The 25,447-nt window shown below is 41.2% G+C and overlaps 1 protein-coding gene across 2 annotated transcripts in view; it reads left to right on the top strand.

The window, feature by feature from the left end:
• The window catches only part of ncalda (neurocalcin delta a), a 92,391-nt gene extending 69,624 nt beyond the window's left edge, over nt 1–22,767 (top strand). For both annotated transcript variants that reach the window (XM_083918498.1, XM_083918497.1), the window contains 3 exons: nt 15,891–15,996; nt 18,441–18,560; nt 20,555–22,767. In XM_083918498.1, the coding sequence (XP_083774624.1) occupies nt 15,891–15,996; nt 18,441–18,538 (204 nt within the window). In that variant the 3' untranslated portion in view covers nt 18,539–18,560; nt 20,555–22,767. The remainder of the gene's footprint in view (nt 1–15,890; nt 15,997–18,440; nt 18,561–20,554) is intronic.
• Nucleotides 22,768–25,447: the final 2,680 nt, after the last annotated feature.

Here is a 25,447-nt window from a genome sequence, read left to right as displayed (position 1 = left end):
ACGTAATCATGGACGCAATTGTGTAAATGAGAATTTAAAAAGTAACAGATTCCATAAGGCCCTACATCGAGCTGACTGGAGATTTGAAAACATGACTACGTCCAACAGAGCCGCCCCGCTGTAACTGAAGTTTTAAAAATGTCTTAAAAATATTTTTTTTCTGAAATTACCAGATGCTTTGGCCTGGTGGGGGTCAACTAAAGCCTGATGGGCCACCAGGCTTGCTATACACTGGGGGGATTTCTGAGAGATATATCGTTCAGAATCTCAGTTACTGCCAGTTGAAACTGAAATGTCAGTCTTGAAATATACATTTTGATATTAAGATCAATTGAATAAAGCAGTTTTGAAAACAGCCAGGGGTTCATTAACTCCTTAAATGTGGCTTGTAGAAAGGAAAAGCTCTAGTCTGCACCTTTTAACTTCCAGAAATAGAACTAAAGCTTGACCTAATCCTTATCTGTTAACTCTGACTGTATACCATATATACGCGTTTGTTTGTTTTTCAAAGGTTAGCATGTAATAGTCTGTGTTAGAACTGTATTAGGTCTTGTACTATTGTGTTTATGTGTACATGTTTAACCTAGTGTAGTCATTAGTGTATTCAGAAAAGCCTTCTTGGTTTCTTTTATAGTTGCCAAATACACTCTAATGCTGGAAAGACGAGGAAGAATGTTTATATTAAATCCCTGAGAGAGTTAAAAGCCGTGCATGCTAACCTATTGTTTTTGATCAAAGTAATGAAGGTAAATGTCAGCTAACATGCCCAGAGGGCCATGTGGGCTTTCAAACATTCTTACCTATCTCTTATTTTAAGGTAGGAAAACAGATTAAACGGACATAAGACATTTGAGAAACCCTGATCATTTTGAAATAAGAGATATAGTTTATTGTCAGATTTTAATAGGATTGAATCCATTTTTTGTCTCTGTGAAATGTTCAACAATTGTACTTTAGGTAAGCCTCTTTCTGGGTTATGCAGCAGGAGACAACTCACCTTTAAAATAGAAATGACAGGGAAAAGGGGGAGCATGGGTGGCATTTCCTGCATAACAGCTTCTCATGTAAACAGACTATTACAGCTACACACATACGTGTGTGTGTGTGTGTGTGTGTGTGTGTGTGTGTGTGTGTGTGTGTGTGCGTGTGCGTGTGTGTGTGCGTGCGTGTGTGTGTGTGTGCGCGCATGTGTGTGTGTTTTAGTTCTCCCTCAATTTTTTTCTTACTTCCTCCACATAACAGCAACTAGTTGGTCCCACTTAGGTTTCACCTCTCATTGAGTGGATTCCTTAATTTTAGAGACACTGGCCCTCATTTATCAAACGAACGTACGGCAGAAAAACGTGCGTACGACCATTTTCTGGCAAACTTCGGCATTTATCAATTTGGATGTGTGCGGGAGCTACGATCAAATCTCACGTCTGGTCTGAGATCGTGTACGCAAATTTGAGCCTGTGTATTTGCGGTGCAGCACAGCAAAATCTGGCTGAAAATAATGAACAAACCTCAGCTGTCATTAAGCATAAGCAGTCACATATTAAGAACAGATCAAAACGGATTCTTAAAACGAATTAAAAAAATGAAAATTGTGGTTGGAGCAATTGATTGTACTCGTGCGTCTGAAGGCACCATCCATGAATGATTACGCATTAATCAATCGCAAAAACTACCACCCGATGAATGTACAGGTGATTTGTGATGCCAAGCTATCGCTTTTAAACGTGGTGGCCAGATTATTTTATATTTCAAAAAAGCTCGGCTCCAGCCCCCCGCGACCCCGACAGGGACAAGCAGTTGAAGATGAATGAATGAATGAATGAATGTGTTGGCAGCAGGAAAGCGCACTGCAGAGCCAAAGTCATCTCCTCGATTAGTGGCTACCCTCGATAATTTGCATTAAATCAAACAAGGTATCAGATGATTAACATCTTGGTGTGGTTCTTCTAGGTGACAAAGGTTATCCTCTAATGGAATACCTAATAACCCCGCTGGCAAACCCCCGCTACAGAGCAGGAGCACAGGTTCAGCAGTGCGCACACACGCACACGGGTCACAGTGGAGCGCTGCTTCGGGTTGACTGCCTCCATTATTCTTTTCCATACAGCGTTTTTATGGCCCCCTTTTATTCCACTCTTAAGACTGCCAAAAAGCACATCTTTATTTTGCTCCATCTCGGATGTCAGGATGCCGATCTCTGTGTCGGAAAAGTTTATTTTTTAACCAGTGTTTCGTCTCTCCATGTTTGACCTCAGTGGGCGAGGCCTCCGAAACAGGAATATTTAAGGGCGTAACATGTTAATGACGATCGAATTCAGCCGCCGCATTTATCAAGGCCCGCTTATTCGTACGCTGAGATACGAATGTTTCATAAATCACACGTGTGTCCTGTCCTACGACCAATTCTGCGCTCAGATCTGCGCCCGTTTTCACGCAAGATTGATAAATGAGGGCCAGTGTCTCTCTGTGATGTGTGCACTGTTGTGTTTTGTTTTCTTTTGCCGCTAACAGCAAGGGAGAGACTTAACTGACTCGCTGGATGGACTTTCCCACAAAATCTTGTGGGTAGACCGGTCCTTACTCTGCCTCTGATTGGCTATACTATTCAAGGCATGGCATCTGCTAAATGCTACCATTAGCCTAGCCTAACTAGAATAGAATAGAATTACTTTAATGATCCCAGACTGGGAAATTATTTTGTAACAGCAGTAGTGGTTTCAGCAATAAGAAGATAAGTAAAATAAAATAAAAATAAATCAAATTAGGGGTATATGCTACAACAAATATGAGGGTAAAAGTTAAAGTTACAGGGTAAAGGGACACAGTGTGATCATTAGCAGCCAGTGCAGTATTGTGTACAGTGTACACAGAATCATATATACTGTTATTAAGGAATGATACTAGTCTGTATTAATATAGCAAAATATAATATATGTATGTGGTAAGCAGGGTGCACTTCCTTTGTTTCTAACACCCATGAGTTATTGTGCTCCAACAACCACCAGGTGGCATTTGGTGAAGCCCCCAGGAGTCCATGAAGCTGCATGGTAATCCCTCCTAACTGTACATGTTAGCCATAGTATAATATACGTCACTGCAGAACTTGGAGGTACGGCACCACCACAACAACAAACTACCATGGACGCGTGGAGAAGCATGCATGTGAGGCGTCAGAAAGAAGAATGGGAAAACAGGCAGCATTTTCTAAGTCAAATATCCAAATGTCAATTTGAGGCTAACTATATTTCTGTAAGTTGAAGTGTAATTCCGGCGCAAAATCATCCCATGGTCTTTTTCAGCACTTACATACATCAAATAAGCCATTGAGACTTTTTTTTTTCATTTATCAACTATTAACGGAGAAATCCGGGAAAGTCGCACAGCCAGACACTGATTAGCTCGGCACAGTACGGTGAAGGCCTTAAAACGGCTTTTTAACCACTAATACTGCTCAAAATAACACCAAACAACAACGTAGTTAGTGAACCCAGTGTTTATTAGAAAAGTGTTTTGAAAGACTTAGCTACTGGCCCCTGTACCAGCTCCTCGCATAGTAAAGCCCTTTCAAGTTATATACCAAAGTCAATCCAAAAGAAAGGAGCCCATCGATGATTTATTTAGGAAGTCTTCCATTTTATTCTGGACACATGGAAAAATTGATGTCTGGAAATTTGCTATCTGGGACTTTTCAAAACCTTTTGCATTTATTATTAACTTATATTTAATCAAACCGCCACAAACTACAAAGTTTATGTGTTTTGCTGGAATAAATCACCAATGGGCTCCTTCCTCTGGGATTGACTTTGGTATATAACTTGAATGGACTTTACTATGCGAGGAGGTGGTACAGGGGCTAGTAGGTAAATCTTTCAAAACACTCTTTTAATAAACTCCTTGTTCACATACTACGCTGTTGGTGCTTCGTTTTACATGTAAGGACCTGTCCCGTGTTTAGTCCTGACTCCGGGGACACAGAGCAGACGTGTCCCATGTTTAGTCCTGACACTGGGGACACTGAGCAGACCTGTCCCATGTTTAGTCCTGACTCTGGGGACACAGAGCAGACCTGTCCCATGTTTAGTCCTGATTCTGGGGACACAGAGCAGACCTGTCCCATGTTTAGTCCTGACTCTGGGGACACAGAGCAGTCCCGTCCCATGTTGAGTCCTGACTCCTGGGACACAGAGCAGACCTGTCCCATATTTACTCCTGACTCTGGGGACAAATAGCAGACCTGTCTCATGTTTAGTCCTGACTCTGGGGACACAGAGCAGACCTGTCCCAGACGATATGACGATACAGTACAAAGAAAATTAGCTAAACAATGACAATCACACTCATTTCGTCACTGGCAGAACTATCAAATTTCAAACACTTTTCTCCTTTTATTCTTAAACTGATGAGCCCTCCACCCTGCTGGACATGAGCGTCTGAGTCATTGCTTTCTAATAATTTGTCCCTAGGAACAGCACCACCTTTACATGGAAAGTGGGCACAGGGTTTATGCCGTCTGGTGACAGGCGGAAGTCTGAATCACTGCAGTCTTGAGGGGAGGCTTATTTAACCTTGAAGCTATGATATGTGGGCAAATGTGAGGCATTATAGATTCATGGGATTGGCCGTGGCTACCATAAAATGAATCAGAGAAGTTGGCTCAATAAACGTAATTATAGTTACTCTACCAATACCAGCAGTGATTCAGAGTGAAATATTAGACATTAGAGAAACTTAAATTCAAAATATTAAAATACAAACCCAAGCTCTGTGATGCTATTATGGGATCATTTTCATTGCCACTGTGTGCACAAGATTGCTGTTGCTGCTCATGGGGGAATTATTCGGTCTCAGTGTCCTGAGATAACTTTTGTTATGATTTGGCACTGCAAATAAAATTGAATTGAAATGAAATTGAATTAAATTATAACGTATAATATTCAACAAGGAAGAGCAGACTGTGGACCCTGCACTGTATGGTGAATGTATTTAATTGTGGTCAAGTTGTTACAGAGACAATGTGATATTAAATGTGCATCTAATATTTGTTTGTTGTGTACTGAAGTTGCATATGGTTATGGTCACATTGCTTTCTTATTAAAACCCAATTTAAATTACAATATTTTAAAGCATTTATAGTATTTTATTAATTATTCCAATTTTTTTTGTTTTTTACAAATAAATATGTTTGTTTGAATGAAATGAACGCTACCCAAAGTAGGTCGGTTTTTAAGGATGATTGTTGGAAATGTTTCTAGCCTTTATTGGATAGTACAGCTGGAGAGCAACAGGGAAAAGGTGAAAGGCCTCTTGCCCGTCAGTCCAAGCCTTAATCCGTTGCTGTTGTCGGACCTGAACTTCCTCTGCGTGTGGAGTCTCACAAGCTGGCTCCCAAGTTTGTCGGGCCCTTCACCATCGAGAAAGTCATCAGCCCTGTGGCAGTCAGGCTCAAGCTCCCTCGGTCAATGCGAGTGCACCCGACGTTCCATGTGACAAGGGTCAAGTTGGTCAGCGAGAGTCCATTGGTGCCTGCTGCTCCACCCCCATCTCTCATTTGCTTCATTGATGAGGGGACTTACCTATACTGTGCGCCGCATCGTCCGTTCTCGCCAACTTTGAAGAGGCTGCCAGTACTTCGTCCACTGGGAGGGCTAGAGTCCAGAGGAAAGATCCTGGGTTCCTGCTCGACACGTTTTGGACCGGCGTCTTATCCAAGACTTCCACCAGCTACATCCGGATCAGCCCTCCGTTTGCAATGTCTGCAGGGCCCCTCGCCGTAGGACACCTGCTGCTGGCCCTTACAAGGCACCTGACCTGTCCTCCCAGCCTGAGTACTCCCAAGAATTCTAGCTCGCTTTCCAGTTCACCCTCCTCGGTTCCCTGAATTAGTTTTTGGGGACGTCAGGGGCTGTCCCTTAAAGGGGGGGTTCCGTCACATTTCAGGCATCGGCTCCCAGTACTTTTACATTCATCCCGCATCTGCCCCACTTAGCCTGCCAGCCACACCCATTTCTTCAGTCTCTACTCACCTGTGCACACAGCTGCCCCTCATCAAATGCAATCAGCCCAGCCAAACCAACTCCACATTCACTCCTCTGCCAGTTTGTTCTTTGACATGCAAGACTCTCCAGCGTTTTCCTGCCTGACGTCCCGATGCCGGCCTTGCTCGTCATGGATTCCTCTGCCTCCTAATAATCGCCTCAGCCTTCTGTTCCTGACCAAGATAGTTTGCGTTTCTGACTTCTCGCCTGGTTATATTGTTCTGCTGCCTGCTCCTCATCGGATTGTCTGCCTGTGCTATCATCTCCCTGGCACCGAACCCCTGTCTGCCTTGACCAAGCCCCCCTGCCACTGTGTTGTTGTACTATTTGCCTCTCTGCTTGAGCTTCAGTAAACAGTTGAACTTTGGGAAACCAACACAGAAGTCTAATTTTATCAGCATTTGGGCAGTAGCACTCCCTAAAAATGGAAATTGAACCCATTTCCACTGATGGCTTTCATATATTACTGCCGACATCTAATAACCCTCTGTTGAAGATGTAGTCCATGTTACCGGCATTTATTGTGAGGTAACACTAGAGAGCTTGTTAGCTACTTTTATGCTAGCCAGCACAATGTGGCAATGCTGGTTAACGCTACATGTTTTCAGTTAACTTTAGTAGTCCACACTGAAACGAATTATGTGGAAAAAACAGCTTATTCTTGCTCCACCTTTGTTAACAAAAGACTGTTGATGACAGCTACCATGTTTCAATCCCAGACAAGATTGATCTTATAATATTCAGGTCAGAATTTGAATGGGTTCAGTACTTTTGAACATTGGTTTATGATCAATTACCTGCAAAATTAGCAGCCTCTGTTGTACTTTGTGTTTAGTGCTAATTAGTAAATATTTGCCTGCTTACATGCTAAACTAATATGGTTAACACGGTAAACCTCACCTGCGCACATTTGGAATGCATCTGCCACTTCAGACCCCTGATTGTACTATGTATAACTGCATAAATGCATGCAAGTCTGCATCCTCGTCCATATATTTCATATAGATCTTTAAGCCATAATTGAATAGCTTGTTACTCAATCTATTTTCTCTTTAAGGGGTATTGTTCACCAAACCAGTATTATTGTGACCATCACTTTCAAATGCTTCACCCACAAACCTGTTATCTCCCCAATGTGGTCTCCAATATTTCCTATTCACAAGCCATGCAACCATTTGCTGTAGTGACAGAGCTATGGCTCACTCCAGCTAGCTAATGGTCTTTCCTGCAGAGTGTGTAAATGCTGGGGATGCTCATAATTAGCCTTGCTGTGGGAGTAATTGAATAAGATGGATTACAGCCAGACTGACTCATCTTCTTCAGATAATGACAAATCTGAACTCTGAGAGAGAGATGAAAGTGTCTCATCTACTCACCATTAGCTGATATCTAACGTTTGTATACCTATCCACCTTGCACCAGAGCAGATGAGCACAGAGGGAAGTTTATTGTCTCGATTGGCAAAAAAGGCAGGAGAGCGCATTTATACTGGTAATTTAGTGAGATTGAACAGAATAGCAGGTTAGATGAATAGATCACTGCTCGAGCGAATAGAGTCACCATGGGAAACATATTCATCTTTTGTGTGAGGGTGAGGCGAGACATTTTGTGTATGTGTGCTCATTACTGCAGGACGACTGAAATGGTTCTCAGCTGGCTCTTTCAGCGCAAATGAGACTCATCAACTTTCTATTCTGTATTTATGTTTCTTGACTTCTGCAATACTTTTTTTCTTGACTTCTGCAATACTTTTATTTTTTTTATTTTTTTATTTTCTTTTAATATGTTACTATGTTACTACGTTAGGCAAATTCCCTGTAGTAGGAATGATCATGTAATTCAATGGATTTCTTTATTTTTTGGGACATTATAATGAATGACTAATGATAAATATACCTCTGCTCTCTGTCCATTGTGCTGAAATAATCAGAACAATAGATTCTGTGAAAGAAGCTTTTACTGCTCTCTCTCTAACAGGCCTCCATGCAAACATGACTGTTAAAACCCTTTTCATGCCACATTGACACAAAACTTGACAGTAACCCAAGAACACTGTTTACATGAACGAATAATCGAGGTACTGAAGGAGTTCCTAGGTCTGTTAACCGGGGTATAAGAACTCAGATTTTACCTGGGGTATGGTGTTTACATGGTGTTTAAGAAACCAGAGTATGCCCTTAACCCGAATATAATAAGGTTTTTAAACTGCATGTAAACGCACTGACTGACGGTTCTTGTCTAGAATCTCCCCATAGAAAAGAATGAAAGAAAGAATTTTTTTTTCTCCTTGTGGCATATAGAATGGATGCTGCGTAGACTGTTAAAATGTAAAAAATACATACATGCAAGACAAATAAAGGATGTCCAGGTAGTTTTGATATTTAAATTTGTAAAAGAAATAAAGAGAGAATCCATAGTAGGAGGTGAGGGGGAGATTGAGGCAGTCAGCCATGGAAAATACACCAGCTGGCACAGAAAGACAGCCAATTAAGACAAAAGTTGGGGTCTGTGGATACAGGGGGGAATAGGATCAAACCTAAATAAGACTTTTTTATTTTTAGTGCAAGAGGGTTACTCCTTATGCCATGAGAAGACCAAGGTGTGTTAGTCCATTTCTCAATATTTTCTGACTTCCCTGTCCTGTCTGTGGCACTCAAACTGTTATTGTTTTATACATTTTTAATACATGAATAATTACAGGATTTATATTAATGGTTGAATATCGAGCAGAACACCATCGAGTGTCTCAAGATCATAGTCCCTAACCTCACTGCCAGATGAATTTCGTTCCGCTGAAATTCATCTGGCGAGAGTGAGGTTACGTAGTCGCAAAAACAAAAAATAATTCCAGCAGTCGGGTTGCCAGGTTGGTCAGACCCGGCCCAGTAGCTACAGGAGACCTGAGTCCGTTTGAGCCTGTTTGAACCCGTCCCCTCCAGAAAATCACACCATAAAAACAAGGATTAGAGGAATTTGACTGACAGTTAGCATTAGCCGTTAGCGTTAGCCGTTCCAGCTAAGTGATGTTAGTGATTAAGGAGATACGTAGCCATTTGGGCGTGCGTTTGAATGATGTCTCTCTCCTTTCTCTCAGTCCATGGAGTGAATGCTCGGCCTACATTGACTCTGGTTTTTGCCCGTCTCCGCTCACTCAGCTGCTGGGACAAATAACGCCCCCTTCATTGAGGCTCCGAAGCAGCTGCAGGATTGGCAAACTCCATTTCACCCAGTGCCAGCCTACAGTAGCTGCACCCAACAACAGACAACTCTGGCAACCAGCAGCGCCCAACGCTATTGGCTGCTACCATGGAAACACAACAGGACAGAAAGTCATTGTCAAACCAGTCAAAAATGTCTCGGCCTTCTTCTGTTGAAGGGCTGGAGAGATCAGGGGGCGCATTCATGCAGCTTCTGAGAGAACTCTTAATTTAGCCTTAAATGTTTTAGCACGGACCTGAAGCTTAGGAGTGATTTAGGAACATTCTCAGAGAAACTCTGGGGAAGGAGGGACAGAAACCTTAACCCTATGACCCTGCTGCTTGATGTGATGCATTATTATAAGAGCACGTGATTGGTTGTTTTAACAAAACAAAAGACAAAGCACTTTTAATGTTAATGGCCATAACATGGACAGTGAAATCAATAGGCCTGCTTATAAAATGTAATCTCTATTAAGATATGGTCTAAGTATATTATTTTATTTCATGTAATGAACATCTCTGATGAATAAAGTGTTAGCCATACTTTAAATTAGCCTACAAAATGTTTAAAAACACAGGCTTGTTTTTTATTTATTTGCTTATGTTTATTAACCATGCTGATGATTTTAGTACCTACTCTATTTGATATGAACGGGGGACAATGGCTGAGCTATCATCAGTTTCTGTGATGCTGGCCAGTACACCGGGGAAGCCTGCTCTGTCCATGAATGCCCTTTTGTGAGCCTGTGAGGTGTGAACATCCAGTGTCTCACAATATGAGGCTGTGAGAGTGCGTCATCAACCTGCTGTTGCATTTCTTCAGCTGCCAAATATTGTAGTGTTGGGTGGGAGATGTGAGCGCTTCTCTCATGAGATCGACCACAAACATTATTCCTGCACAATCTAATCTGTGGCGTTTCATCAACTCACTGTCATTCAGCGTTTGGAGAATATTTCTCTTACCTCTTTGGATTTCTGCCATTTTCTCCTCTGCTTTAGAAACTCCTTACCCTCTTAAAAGTCCTCCTCCATACTCCTCCCAGTTTTCTACCTTACCTTAGGAGCTCTCACTAAGATGCATTGTGAATAACTTAGGAGCAACTCTTTGTACTAGGACGCTTTATAAAAAACAGCAGCTCTGTTGTCAGCCATCTTGGTTGTCATGTTTTTTAATTGAACTTACAGTAACTTGCCACTAAGTTGCTTCCTATAGTGTCATAAATCTATTTCTACTGTAGTGGCCGTTATGTAACTTAAACATAGGAACTCATTCTTATATCTTATACATTGTGTGTGTGTGTGTGTGTGTGTGTGTGTGTGTGTGTGTGTGTGTGTGTGTGTGTGTGTGTGTGTGTGTGTGTGTGTGTGTGTGTGTGTGTGTGTGTGTGTGTGTGTGTGTGTGTGTGTGTGTGTGTGTGTGTGTGTGTGTCTCTGTGTGTGTCTCTGTGTGTGTCTCTGTGTGTGTGTGTTTTTTTTCATAGTAGTGAAGGAACACACCCAGTACAACGGTGTGGCTCATTAATGTCTTTTTAATAGATGTGGATAACAAAAGAGCTCTCTGGCACAGAGGAGTAAGAACATTCCTCTGTCTCTCTCTGGCTCACACTGCTTTCACAGCACTGTGTGTAGTTGGGAATATTGAGAGGGCTGTAAGCTCCAGATCATTTCACTTCTTATTGGTTGCTTGTCATTTTGGGATTTAGAAGTTTAAGCTTATTCCTACAGCTAAATCCCCAACATATTGGCTAAATGTACTAAACCCTCCCAGCTGTAGGATTTGGATTCATAACAGACACAGCTCCACGCTGAAAGAAAACTGATATAAACCGTGGCTGCTGCTTGTTCCTTAGCTCCACTGTGACCCAGGAGCTGATCTGCCCTGCTACTATGTAATAGGAGGCATAACCAGCAACTATTCAAATTTCCCGCTGTACTGTAATCACAATCAGCCGTCCTCTGTTCACATGTCAGCTTCCATTCCCCTCAAATCCGCCTCCTTATTACAGACAGAGAAGGCGGACTGGGATTTCTCTGTTTACTGCCAAACAGCCTGCAATGCAACAGAGCGCAAAGGAGAAACAACACTGATAAATAGTCTGTGAGGGATTGTGTATGTGCATATGTTTGTCTCCAATCCCTCCCTCCCTAAAACACAAAAATGTAATCACACAACGGTGAAGCAGTCTCTTTACTCTGGAGCAGGGATGCACTTCTCTGATACGATGGGCCGATATCTGCCCACAAACCTGACCTAATTAAGCTAATCAGGTATCGGCTGTAATATGATCAATCCATATTCAATAGGTGTCTTTAACTGTATAACATTCAGTGCTTCAACCGTCATTAATATTCATTAAGTCATTGTGGGCAGCAGGCCCAGTTTTTAGTCCCTTAGTGATCCCTGGCCACATGTTTCCTTACATGAAAATGACACAGTGAGGTACGCAGGTTTTAAATATGGGGGCAAACAGAGCACAGGTATCTATGGGGGCATGTACGGGGCCTAAGCTGATTTTGTTCTGCTTTATTCTGCTGCTATAGGCCTAGTCTGCCGGGGGATAATCCTGTTCCTGATACTCTGAGCTTCTCTCCTCTCTGTCTGTATCATTCATGTCTCATCAATGCATGTTACTAATTCAACTTCTTCCCCGGAGTTGTTTGTGCTTTGTCGTCCCGCAGGTCTCTGCTGATCGTGGTGGTGCCTGCTGCCGTGGTCCTGCATGACGCTTCCTGCTACTATTATCACTATTACTCAAATTTACTATCATTAGTTTTATAAATTATACAATTTTAAGCCATAAAACATTATCAGTAATATATCTTGTGTTATGACTATTACTCATATCATCGATCATATTTACCACCATAATTATTATAATTATCATATTTCTGTCAGGGCTACACGGTGGTGTAGTGGTTAGCACTGTCGCCTCACAGCAAGAAGGTTACAGGTTCGCATACCGACCTCGGCCTTTCTGTGCGGAGTTTGCATGTTCTCCCCGTGTCTGCGTGGGTTTTCTCCGGGTTCTCCGGTTTCCTCCCACAGTCCAAAGACATGCATGTGTTAGGTTAATTGATGAGTCTAAAATTGCCCGTAGGTGTGAATGGTTGTCTGTCTCTGTACGTCTCTATGTGCCCTGTGATAGACTGGCGTCCTGTCCAGGGTGTACCCCGCCTCACGCCCGATGTCAGCTGGGATCGGCTCCAGCACCCCCGCGACCCCGACCCCGGGATAAGCGGTTGAAGATGAATGATGAATGATATTTCTGTCACCTTAACTGTAGTTGTTTCTACTATTTAATCTCTCCTGTGTGTTAACTGTCATAACATACTGTATAAGTCATAATCACATTACTATAGATATTATTATAGTTACTGCTACTTTTTGTTTGCTTGCATCTCTGGGACTGTCTCTCTGTCTGTCTTTGTGTCTGTCTTTGTCTCTCTCTGTCCGTCTTTTCTCTCTTTCTCTCTCCTTTTCTTCCTCCCCAACCGGTGCAGACAGATGTCCGTCCTCCACAGAGCTGGGTCTGTCCCACGTTCCTGCCTGTTATAGGGAAGGTTTTGCCACTGTGTGCACAAGATTGCTGTTGCTGCTCAAGGGGGAATTGTTGGTTCTCTGTAAATCATTAATAAGTCATAGAGTGTTTTGTCTTTACCTACTCTATATGTAAAGTGTCCTGAGATAACCTTTGTTATGAATTGGCATTGTAAAAAAAATTTGATGAATTAAATTTCATTTCATTTCATTTAATCGGATTGAATCTGTACTGTGTACCACCATATTATTGCATCATTAGTCTGGACCTGATCCAGCTACAGGTAGAGTCTAATACCCAAAAACGAATCTAACTAAGCTAATGTCCTTCATCAGACTGTGTGGGTATGGTTTGTTCAGATTGATGCAAATCCTGATCACCCACCTCAGCTTCTCTAACTTATTTTCTTTTTCAGTTTACTTCAATTGACATGAACAATAATAATAATCCAAGATAATACGTTGTATATCAAAAAGGAGGAAAGGAGAAAACAAATAAAAATAAAGATAATTATCTGTTCTTCAAGAAGGGGTTCCGATGATGTTATATTCATGTCATACTTTCATTATTTACGCCGGGTCAGGCTTAAAGACATAGTTCACATGGAACAGAATACATATTAAACAACCACATTCATCACATTACGTCCATCTATTCAATTCAATTTCAATTTCATTTACAGTGCCAAATCATAACAAATATTATCACAGGACACTTTACAGAGTTGGTAAAGAGCACACTCTATGACTTATTTATGATTTACATAGACCCAACAATTCCCCCAAGTTGCAGTAGCTTGAATAATAATAATAATTATTATGATAGTTAGTATATACGCTATTAATCCCGTGGCAACCAAAACCTTCCCTATAACAGGCAGGAACGTGGAACAGACCCAGCTCTGTGGAGGACGGACATCTGTCTGCATCGGTTGGGGAGGAAGAAAAGGAGAGAGAAAAGACAGATGGACAGAGAGATAATAAGACAGACACAAAGACAGTCAGAGAGACAGTCCCAGAGATGCAAGCAACCACAAAAGTAACAGTAACTATAATAATATTTATAGTAATGTGAATATGACTGATACAGTATGTTATGACAGTTAACACACAGGAGTGATAAAATAGTAGAAACAACTACGGTTAAGATGACAGAAATATGATAATAATAATAATTATGGTTGTAAATATGATCAATGATATGAGTAATAGTCATAACAGCTGTGATACAATGAGAAATATGACTGATAATGTTTTATGGCTAAAAATTGTATAATTTATAAAACTAATGATAGTATATTTGAGTAATAGTAATAATAGCAGCAGGAAGCGTCATGCAGGACCACGGCAGCAGGCACCACCACGATCAGCAGAGACCTGCGAGACGACAAAGCACAAACAACTCCGGGGAAGAAGTTGAATTAGTAACATGCATTGATGAGACATGAATGATACAGACAGAGAGGAGAGAAGCTCAGAGTATCAGGAACAGGATTATCCCCAGCAGACTGGGCCTATAGCAGCATAATTAAGGGCTAGTGAGCCCTAACTATAAGCTTTATTAAAGAGGAAAGTTTTAAGTTTACTCTTAAATATGGGGACAGTGTCTGCCTCCTGAATAACACTTGGGAGTTGGTTCCACAGGAGAGGAGCTTGGTAGCTGAAGGCTCTGCCTCCCATTCTACTTTTGGAGACTCTAGGAACGACGAGTAGCCCTGCATTCTCAGAGCGCAGCGATCTAGTCGGGTAATACGGTACTATGAGCTCTTTAAGATACGACAGGGCCTGACCAATAAGAGCTTTGTAGGTAAGGAGAAGGATTTTAAATTCTATTCTAGATTTTACAGGTAGCCAGTGCAGAGAAGCTAATACAGGAGAAATATGTTCTCTTCGATTTGTTTTAGTTAGTACACGAGCTGCAGCATTTTGGACCAACTGGAGACTCTTAACAGACTTAATCTTCAGTCTTTCTGAGACACAATGTTCCTAATTTTCATAATATTATGCAGGTGAAAATATGCAGTCCTTGTTGTTAGTTTTATGTGAGAATCAAAGGACATATCCTGATCAAAAATAACACCCAGATTCCTTACTGTGGTGCTGGAGGACAACACAACATCATTCAGAGTAACAATGTCTTTAACTATTGAGTTTCGGAGGCCTTCGGGGCCAAGTACAATAACTTCAGTTTTGTCTGAGTTTAACATCAGGAAATTGCAGGTCATCCAGCCTTTTATTTCCTTAATGCACATTTGAAGTTTAGCTAACTGATCATTTTTTCTCTGGTTTGATCGACAAATATAATTGTGTATCATCAGTATAACTATGAAAATTATGGAGTGCTTCCTTATAATATTTCCTAAGGGAAGCATATATAAGGAGAATAGAATCGGTCCAAGGACAGAACCCTGTGGAACTCTGTGACTTACTTTAGTGTGCATGGAGGATTTGTCGTTAACATGTACAAACTGAGATCTATCTGATAAATAAGACTTAAACCAGCTCAGTGCAGTTCCTTTAATGCCAATTAGATGCTCCAGTCTCTGTAGCAGGATGTGATGGTCAATAGTGTCGAAGGCAGCACTAAGATCTAGTAAAACAAGCACAGAGACAAGTCCTTTGTCTGAAGCTATTAGAAGGTCGTTAGTAATTTTTACCAGTGCGGTCTCAGTGCTATGAGTCATTCTGAATCCTGAATGAATGAAATACAAATGTTTTCAAAGAGTGATTTTTTATCTTTAATAATGTAAGTAATTGTTTCTAGAGGTAGTGTGGACAATTCTTTGATGAACTCGTTTACGGGTCTTCTTGCAAAAGAGTGAGAGAAATATTTTTGCAAGCCGTAAAAAGGTCCCTAATACACTGGTCTGGGATAGCAGTATTATACTTGTTTAGTTCTTTCTGATGCCACGTATGTCCTCATCAACCAATTATATTGCAGCAGTCTGAGCCAATATGGAAAGATACAAAAGATACGGTCAGATAGCCTGGACATCCACAGAACTGGGACATTCCTGGAGGCAATAATTGGTGCTACAGTGCCTTCAGTTAAGAAAACAAACGGTTTTGAGATCCATGGATTAATCATTGATGATATGACCTTCCTTGTGCCCTTTCTAGGCCATCTATAAGATGGTGTCCTCTGTGATGAAGATGCCTGAGGACGAATCAACACCTGAGAAAAGGACAGAGAAGATCTTCAGGCAGATGGACACCAACAGAGACGGTAGGCTCACCTCAACTGCTGCTGTTTGAACACTTGACTTTTAATGCGGGTTGTTCAAGGTTTGAAACATGCTTGGATTTTGAATAAAGTACTTGAAACTGCTTGAAATATATGTTATATTGGATGCTAATTCTACTTATACCGAGAGAAAATTCCCAAAATTAAGGCAAAAATGAATTTTTTAAATAATTGTAGGGTGTATATAAAAACAAACGTGTTAAAATTCTCTTGTTTGTTTTCTTGTGTTGTAGAGCTCAGGGATTTGTGTGGACATTATGATTCCATGAAGGAGGTTAAACCTTGGATTCAGTTGGTGAATCAGTTGTGGTTAGTCAGGTTTCTCCACAGTGTAAACAGGGATCTGGTCCATGCTAATGTGTTCAGCTACAGTCCTGTTTGTCTGCTGTGTTTCTGCTGACTCAGCACATCGAAATGTTTGAAAAGTGTTTGAATTTTACTTTGGAAAAGGTGAAGAACCCTGAAACTGACCTCAAAACACCTTGTTGATAATTTTGAGTCAAGAAAATTGCTGCGTGTACCTGCTGAAACTCTTAAAACAAACCACTACATCAAGTCCACATTGATTCTTCTGGTAAGAAAAACTAGCAGGTTAACCTGACTCAACATGCAACCCTCGTGCAAAAATCCCTCTTGCTTCTCTACTTAGACATTAAAATCATTTTAAAACCTGATAGAATTGGTAGATTGATTTGTTTCAGTGAAATGGGACACAGCAGGCACTTAAAATGCAAATGTATTGAACAGCTTGTCACTGCCACCTGGTAAGCTGGCCAGCAGCTGTTGGCATTGTACAAACCGGCCTGTTTTTCTATCACAGAGGCACTTGTAGAGCCCTCCAGCCTGAAGCAGCAGTTCATTGACAACACAACTCACACCTGACCTGCACTTTTAGTCAGCCACAACACACTTCAATCACACACAATTGTACTGTAGATACTCAGAGAGCACATTTATACAGCACAAACACTCGCACAGCACTCACACAGCAGACAGAGAAACAAGATGGAAGAAACAGAGATGGACAATGAGGAATAAGTGCACTGTGGGTAGTAGAAGGAGGAGGAGAAGACGAAGCAAAAGAGGAGTGGGTTGGAAGAGAGAGGAGGAGGAGGAGGGGGAGTGAAGAGGAATTGGGATAAAAGTGACAGCAGAACAAAGACAGAGAGAGGGAGGGAGAGAGGGGGGGTTGTGCTTCTGACCTGGACACAGAAATGTGCTCTCTTTCTTCTGCTTCTTCTAACAAGAATCACGAGTAGTGAGCAAGTCATACAGAGGCATCTAGAGCCTGTGTGTTAGGCAGGGGAGAGAGGAGACGTCTCAACACTGCCACCTTATGGTGAGAAATGGAACAGCATTAGGATGAACTGATTCACAGGGCTCGCATTTTGCGACCAAAATTTGAGAGTGTGTGACTGAATTTTACATCTAGTCACACATGCACGACCAGATGTTTCACCCTATCAATATGTAAGTGGATCAACAGCAAGAGAGTGACAGATAAGACAGGAACAATATGTAAGCAGTGTAAGAAGATAGTTCGTCAGCACAGTAACACAAACACATCACAGGTGAGCTCCCACAACTACTCACAGTGTCCACACCTGACGGTTCTGAAGCCTCCGTATGTGACGACCTGAGCCGAGTGACAGCAGAAAGTTACTAAACCAAAATAGTTTTCATGTCGGCTCTATGGGAAGACATCAACAGTGCTTCACTGATTCATTGACTTTGTTTCTCCGCCCAGAGCAGTGAGTGAGGCAGCAGGTGGCACACAGACGGATCTGATGTAGAAGTCTGTGTAGATACGGTTCATATGGTTAAACATATATACAGACTGATCTGATCAGTCACTGTAGATACGGTTCATATGGTTAAACATATAAACAGACTGATCTGATCAGTCAGGATACTATATATTCACTGTATGTACTGTAGCGGTCGTGACACTGCTTCTTATCTCTCTCTGTGGAGCAGTGCCGTATGTTGACAGGTGCAAGGCAGGGCCCTTTTAGACCCTGCAAAGACACCTGAAGCACCACTACAGCTCTCTTCTTAAATCAACCCCTCTGTAAACAAAATACTCGTTCTCGTTCTCGTTCTTGTTCTCGTTCTCGTTCTCGTTCTCGTGGACTCAATGGTAAATGGACTTCTATCCTCATGGATACAGCGCCTTTTTTAGTCTTCTGACTACTCAAGGTGCTTTCACACTACTTGTCACATTCACCCATTCACACAGACATTCACACTGATGGCAGTGGACGCCTACATACCATCTAATCTAATCTGCACCCCTAACATTTTCAGTTGGGGGCCACAGTGCTCCTAGTGAAGAAAGGAGCCCTGATTCAGGTTGTGAGAACAATGACCTGTGCATGTTGTTGATGGGAGGTCATTCATTTTTACTGAAGTTGTTTCTGTTTTAGGTAAGCTGTCTCTGGAGGAGTTCATCAAAGGAGCAAAGAGCGACCCCTCTATCGTCCGCCTGTTGCAGTGTGACCCCAGCAGCGCCGGACAGTTCTAAACCTGAGTCATCAAAACAACCTGTAAGCTTCATACCCAACAGATTCACCTGCAGTGCAACTAAAATACATTTTCTCAGTTTTAGCTCTGTGCCCCTGTGTTAATTGTTCATTGATCTATATGAAAAATATGTAAAAAAAAAAACAACAAAAAAACGTGTCTTTTTATGTTCCTGTAAAACAAGGTAAAATGGTTTGAAATTATGACTTGTTTACAAAATAGAATCAAATGAAATGAGCCTTGCTAGCTACAGCAGTCGTGTTTGGATACCAGTGGGGAAAAAAACACCATTCATAGAATCTGTATGTATGTAACCAACATTTTCAATTCCAAACCAACGGGGCTGAGGTCTGTTTCAGGGAGGCTCTCAGCCGACCTGCAGGCAGGCAGGCAAGCCTTTATCCTCCGGTTGGGGTGTGACCATGGAGAAGTCCTCTCTCTGCTCTGTAGCTCCGTATGGCACTAAACTCCAAACCCAACCACTTTATAGCAGGCCAATCAAACACCAAAGATTTGATTTAAATCAGTCTTGTAACTGTGCACCACTCACTGGGTACACACTGGGTAACAACTTTCGGTTCATAGAGACTTAAACTCAGCTTTTTGAAAACAGCAAAGCGTAGCAAGTTAAGCGAGGAGATTGTTACTGAAAGTGTGCTGGTGGTGTTCCAGACAGTTTCACAAAGTGCCACTAGTAGTAAGGCTATGGTTTCACCTCAGGAACAAACACTTGTGCCTCTCAGGCCGTGAGCATGCCTGCTGGAGAGTAGCTCTGCAGAGGCTGTGTGCACTGTGCATCATGTGGGATGGGTCATCCACCATGTCACTGGCTCTTAGACTATTTGTAGTTCATGGACTGGCATTAGAGACTTTGTAGGAGGTGGCCTGTTATTTTGGGGTAGTTGTTGAACGAGTTGATGCTCTGAAAAAGCTGCTTATTTGGAAAGCCCCCGTGTGGAGGATTTGTCTGTCTTTGGCACTCTTCTAAAGAACCTCAGTCTTCTCTTAGAAGTTCAACTCTTCACTATAGATGAAACCCAGGAATATGTGTTGTCCCTCTGTGGATGTTTGGGACACTTTTGGAGCTTTTCTGTTTTGTGAAGTCAACAAGCATTTCTTTAGTTTTTGTGACTCTAAACTCAAGGTTGCAGCAGCACTAAACTCGAGGCTATGATGACTGTAAGTCTGAGCTGATAGTAATAAAAGGTGTGTTGTGTGTTGTCAGAAGCTAGTGATTCATAAAACCAGTTGGTAGTTAAGATGGGCATATGACTGCAGAAAGCAGAAGTTAGCAAACAGCCGTCTGTCAGATGTCTCTGTGAATGTCTTCACCTCGTCCTACTCTTGTTTTAGAAGAGCTGACTAATCTTAAAGCTTTTTTGTTAAACTTTATTCTTCTTTTATTTATTGTGAGACTTTCTTGTGGTGTTCACATGGTTTGGAAAATGAGACAGACATTTTCTCCAGGTTATTTTCTGTCCCAGATCAAGTTTAATTCCTGCGTAAACACATTGACTTTTACAGCATAGCTCAGTAAATACCAGGTTAGGTTTGGTCATCTGATGATATACGTTCACTGGCAGAGATTTTTCCCTATGGTTTATCCCATGGTATCTCTCCCTTACCTTATGGGACCTCTCACCACTGTGACAATGGTTTTTATAAACATCAGTGTTATGATGTATCTTTATTTGTCGTATATTATTTTGTGTTATATTTCCCACCCCTGACTGGGACAGTAAGAGAGCTTAAGAAATCAGTCAGTTGAAAAATGATTATTGATGTTGGTATTTGATAAAGTGTTCATGTAAAAGCCTCATAGTTGTTGTTTGTAGAACAAAAGTCCAAAGTGCAGTTTTGGTGATGTATTTTGAACAGAGCTCTCACAGCACTTGAGCTGTTCTCTTCTGTGTCATTGTCATTGGAAACCATAAAAGGCGACATGTGATAATAATGATCAACACATTAGCACCTTTCGTTGTAATCTGACTCTTTACATTTATCCGTCTCCTCACAGTGCTTCTCTGGGTGATTCCAAATGCCCTTAACTCTCCACTTTGGAGCAGCCTGATGATGAAGAATGACAAGCTGATGACGATGAAGAAGACAGACCTTCAACATGCACTGAGGATATCAAAGATGGGCACAGGAGCCAAATTCTCCAGTTTACCACCCTGAGCTGTTTATCTAAAACCTCCAGACCCCAACACAGACTCAAACTGAAGACTTTCCCAAACCCTCATCAAGCTCTCAAACCCCACTGATTGTATTAGACCAGGATCCCTCAGTTCTCCTATAGGCACGCCAGAGTATAAGGAAGGTCTAGAGTAGGTTGTGTATATATACAGTATAAACTGGAGTCCCTGCATCGGTGTCTTTGCTTGGCTCTCTGTGCCCCTGGAGGCTCCAGCCGGGGCGACACAGAGCCTCTGTCACTTGAATGTGTATCATGGACAGAGTGTGTGCATGAGACGACGAGAGAGAGAAACATGATGGTGTTGGATAACAGGACATACCGTAGATGAGATTATTTAATCTGCAGAGAGGACTTGTGAAGTTAGTCCTTCACTCAGAATGAGTACTGCTTTGAGTTTCCTCTTTTCTACTGTGAGAATGTGTACGTGTGTTTGTGTATTTTGCAAACTTGATAGAATTTGTTTCATATTTTGTGCTAGGACGAAATTACATGAACGTGTAATATTATGCTACTATGCATATGCGCCCTAATCAGTAGTTTGATTTTGTTTAGTGAAGTCTCACTGATGTAATGAAGAATGAAACCCATCCCTTTATCCATCATCTATTCTAGTGCTTTTTCATATCACAGAGAATTTGGCAGAGGGTTCCGGAGTGGCAGTGTATTACTGCGCTCTAACTTAAGGAAAATAGAAAACTAGTCTTTAAAGTATTTGAGTCAAGTGTAGAAATGTTAAAGTGCACCGAAATTTGTAGAGCAAATAGTTACATAGATAGTTCAGACTGCTCAGTTTGTAACAAATGTTGCGGGAAAAAAATGTTTGTTTATTTAAGCTATTGCGGGATGTCAAGCATGCAAACCAGTTTCTTTTTTGACATTTACTACTGAAGAACAGAGACACACTTCTTCACCTTCACTTTTAGATGTTTTTAACTGCCGCATGTTGAACAGTTGGGTGCAGGAGTGCACAGACTAAATAACACGTATGCATGTGACCTATGCGCATGTGTGTGTTTATGGATATCAGTGGCTAAACGGCCAGTTGCCCATCCAGCTCTGAGCTCGCTTCTGTATGTTGGTATTTTCATCGTTAGTACTACCAGTAGTCAGTGTTATTGACAGCGTATGGACCGCCAAAGCTGGCATATCTGAGGGTTCACATGAATCACTTCATGGAAGGAAACAAAGACCACACACAACAATCTATTCATATAAAGACACTGTTAAATGGGGATGCTGTGTTGGGCTCAATAATGAAATCACAATCTAATTGTGTCTGTACCAGGGTCAAACATACACAGAGACGACTGAATTCTTTAGCAGCAGTCCCAATTCTACCGCTTCAATTAACTAGCATATACACTGTTTAAAGTATTACATACAAGGAATGACATGTTGTAGTTCAGTATAAGTGCTGTCCCATTAATAAGAAGACACCCATTATATTCCAACAGATGGATTAGATTGACATGTTTCTTTCTTCCCTTCACTGTCAAAGAAAAGAGAGGAAAGCTCTCCCTGAGGTTTGTGTGATAGTCCAACCAGGACCAGCGTCAGCCTCCCCTGAATGTACCTAAGCCCTCCCCAGGGCACAGCAAAGCCCTCTTAGTTCTTGCATTGTTTTCCAATTAGAAAAGCTTTGAATGGTCTACTAAATAACTGCTGTTTTTTGTGAGAAAAAAAAATGCAGACAAATTGAAAAATCACACTGCAACAATACTGTCACCATCTGTTGCTTTTATTGTATTTTAATGAGGTTTTTTTTTTTCTTAATAAAAAAAAGCTACAGTACGTCGGGTGTAACATTTCTGTTAAAACATAAAATAGCATCTTGTGGTCAAGTGCCAAATAAAAACAAAACAGTATTGTATACATTTATACTGTAGAATTGTTATCTGTTGAACAAAATGTTTGTAATTGTTGCATTTTGAAGGTTTTGTATGGTATCCTGTATTTAGTGACTGCAGTTTTGGGACACAGGATTCTGTTCTTTGGTCAACTTTAAAATACAAGAATTAAATTTACAATTTATTGTGTGCAAGAATTAATGTGGTGTCTGGTTCATTGTAATACAGTGGTTTCAGTGACACTGTGACCCATAAAGTTCAGCCTATATTAACATATTGCAGACAAAGTGGGCCTCCTGCAGCAACATTAACTTGAAGTTCTCTTCATTTCCTGTTCAGAGAAATGATGTGAAGATGAGCTGAATGAGGAATCCTTCTTGATTAGCATATGTTAACGTCTTCTAAACACTATATAAGGGCAGGTGTTGCGCTGTGTGCAAACACTCTGACACAGAGATGTCACTAAAAAGAGGCTGTAAGAAGAAAAACTTCAGCAGAAGTGAAATCAACGCGTTAAAGAGTTCAGTGCTGGAGCTACAGAAAAAAACAACATAGATTCATAAAACATAGAGTAATCTATAAATATAATAATATACAACTCACACTGCTCTGGTTTGATCTTTGTCCATTCTGACTCAGCCTCTTCCACAGTTCACTAACTGGAGTGGGTTTCTTACGCATTACTTTGTCACCAAGGATTTTCCAGAGATTCTCTATGGGGGTTTAGATTAGGACCAATGACAGCTGCATTGTTGTGCAAAGGAGAATAATAACCTTGAAACTTGTTTTTTTTGGTACGTGATAACTCACCTGGTAGAGCGAGCCTCCCATGTACCAAGTCCTTTCTGTAGCTGCCTCAGTTTGACACTGACACGGTGCCCTTTGCTGCATGTTCAATTCAATTCACTTCAATTTTATTCATAGTGCCAAATCATAACAAAAGTTATCTCAGGACACTTTACAAACTAGGTATAGACCACACTCTATGACTTATTTATGATTTACATAGACCCAACAATTCCTCTGTAGAGTACGGTGGCAACGAAAACCTTCCCTATAACAGGCAGGAACGTGAGACAGACCCAGTTCTGTGGAGGACGGACATCTGTCTGCACCGGTTGGGGAGGAAGAAAAGAAGAGAGAAAGAGAGAGAAGACGGATAGATGGACAGAGAGAGACAGAGACACACTTCCAGTAAGTACAGCCAAGGTGACAGAATATTAAAATGATAATAACAATTATGATGGTAAACACCTTAGCTGTGCTTGTTTCTACTATTCTGCTGTATTAACTGCCATAACATATAAGTCACATTCACATTACTATAGATATTATTATAGTTACTGGAAGTTTGTCTGTCTCTCTCTTTGTGTCTCTCTCTGTCCATCTGTCTGTCTTTTCTCTCTTAGTCATAGAGTGTGGTCTTTACCTACTCTGTAAAGTGTCCTGAGATAACTTTTGTTATGATTTGGCACTATAAATAAAATTGAAGTGAATTAAATATGATCAATGATGAGTAGTGGTAATAACAGCTGTGATACACTGAGACACACGGTACCACTGATGGTGAAGTTGCCCCCCCCCCCCAATTTCCTTTCGGCCCGCAGCTGTACTGTACTGTGCCAAAAAAAAGTATCTTTATCAGAAATCATAAATAACAGTATTTCAGAATAAATCAAGTATTTATGATTTGTTCTCTAATTTGGATCTCCAGTGTATATGTGTAAGTAGACAGTATTTGCGAGTGAATGAACTGAAAGTGAACTATGTAGGGGACTACCAAAGTCAGTCAGATCCATCCCCTGGGGACCATGACTATCTTCAAAGGGTCATGGCATCCATCCACCACTGCATGAGATGTTTCAGTGTGGGTCAAAGCAGTGTCTCCAGCTGTTTCTACTCATCTGGCTGAAATGAGATCAGTGTGACCTGGCACACAGCCTCAGTCTGTCGAAAGTGTTCTGAGAGCAACAAGGTGAAATGGAAAGCTGAAAATTGATATAGCTCAAATGTCTTTGTGTATCTTCCATACTTTTTTCTTCTGGTGGTGACAACCGTATCATTCAGTAAAATGTCACTTATTATTTCTGAGCACCCACTTACAGATAAACTAAGGGTTTCTAGTTGTAACTTATGGTTTTATTAAGCGTTAATGAATCATTTGATAAAGCTTTATAGATCCCGGCCATATTCACAAAACATCTTTAAGGCTAGAGGTAGTTCCTAACTTGCAGATTAATGATAGTAAGCTTTTCAAAGGGTATCACTTTCTCTCTCTCTCACTTTTTGACGCTGACTCTCGCTCAGGACGCTTGCTGCAGGACACGGTGAAAGAAATGAGGTTGTAAGTGTTGTAAAGTAAGAACTATAATTGTGTATTCATACCCTGAGAGTTCACAGCACAGCAACTTAAGAAAACGCATGCAAACAGACAAAACACAGGCAAATTAATAAAACATCTTCATCAATTTGACAACACATGCGCAGCATTTAGAGAACATGTTGCTGTGTGTTTGCAATCCTTTTTCCTGATGTGAAAATGTAATGTCGCCATTTTAGCGTGTTTTCTTAAAGCTGCACGTTGTCAAATTGATGAAGATATTTTCTTAATTTGCTTGTGTTTTCTTAAGTTGCAGAGCTGTGAGCTCTCAGGGTCACCGTACTGCCCTCCCTCAAGCAGTGAGTCAGCCAAAAGCAGGCGAGGTGACATGTCAAGAGCTGCAGCATATTACAGCTTCTGGCACACCGTGTCATCATTACCCATAAGCCACTGGATCCAATGCTTGTTTACAATATATACAATATACTGACCATGCGAGAGGAAAGCTTAAGATACTTCCGATATCAGCTTTGCTGACGATATTTT

Source organism: Echiichthys vipera, assembly GCF_963691815.1.
Source record: "Echiichthys vipera genome assembly, chromosome: 8".
NCBI classification, from domain to species: Eukaryota; Metazoa; Chordata; class Actinopteri; order Perciformes; family Trachinidae; genus Echiichthys; species Echiichthys vipera.
This window is presented reverse-complemented; position numbering and strand designations above follow the sequence as displayed.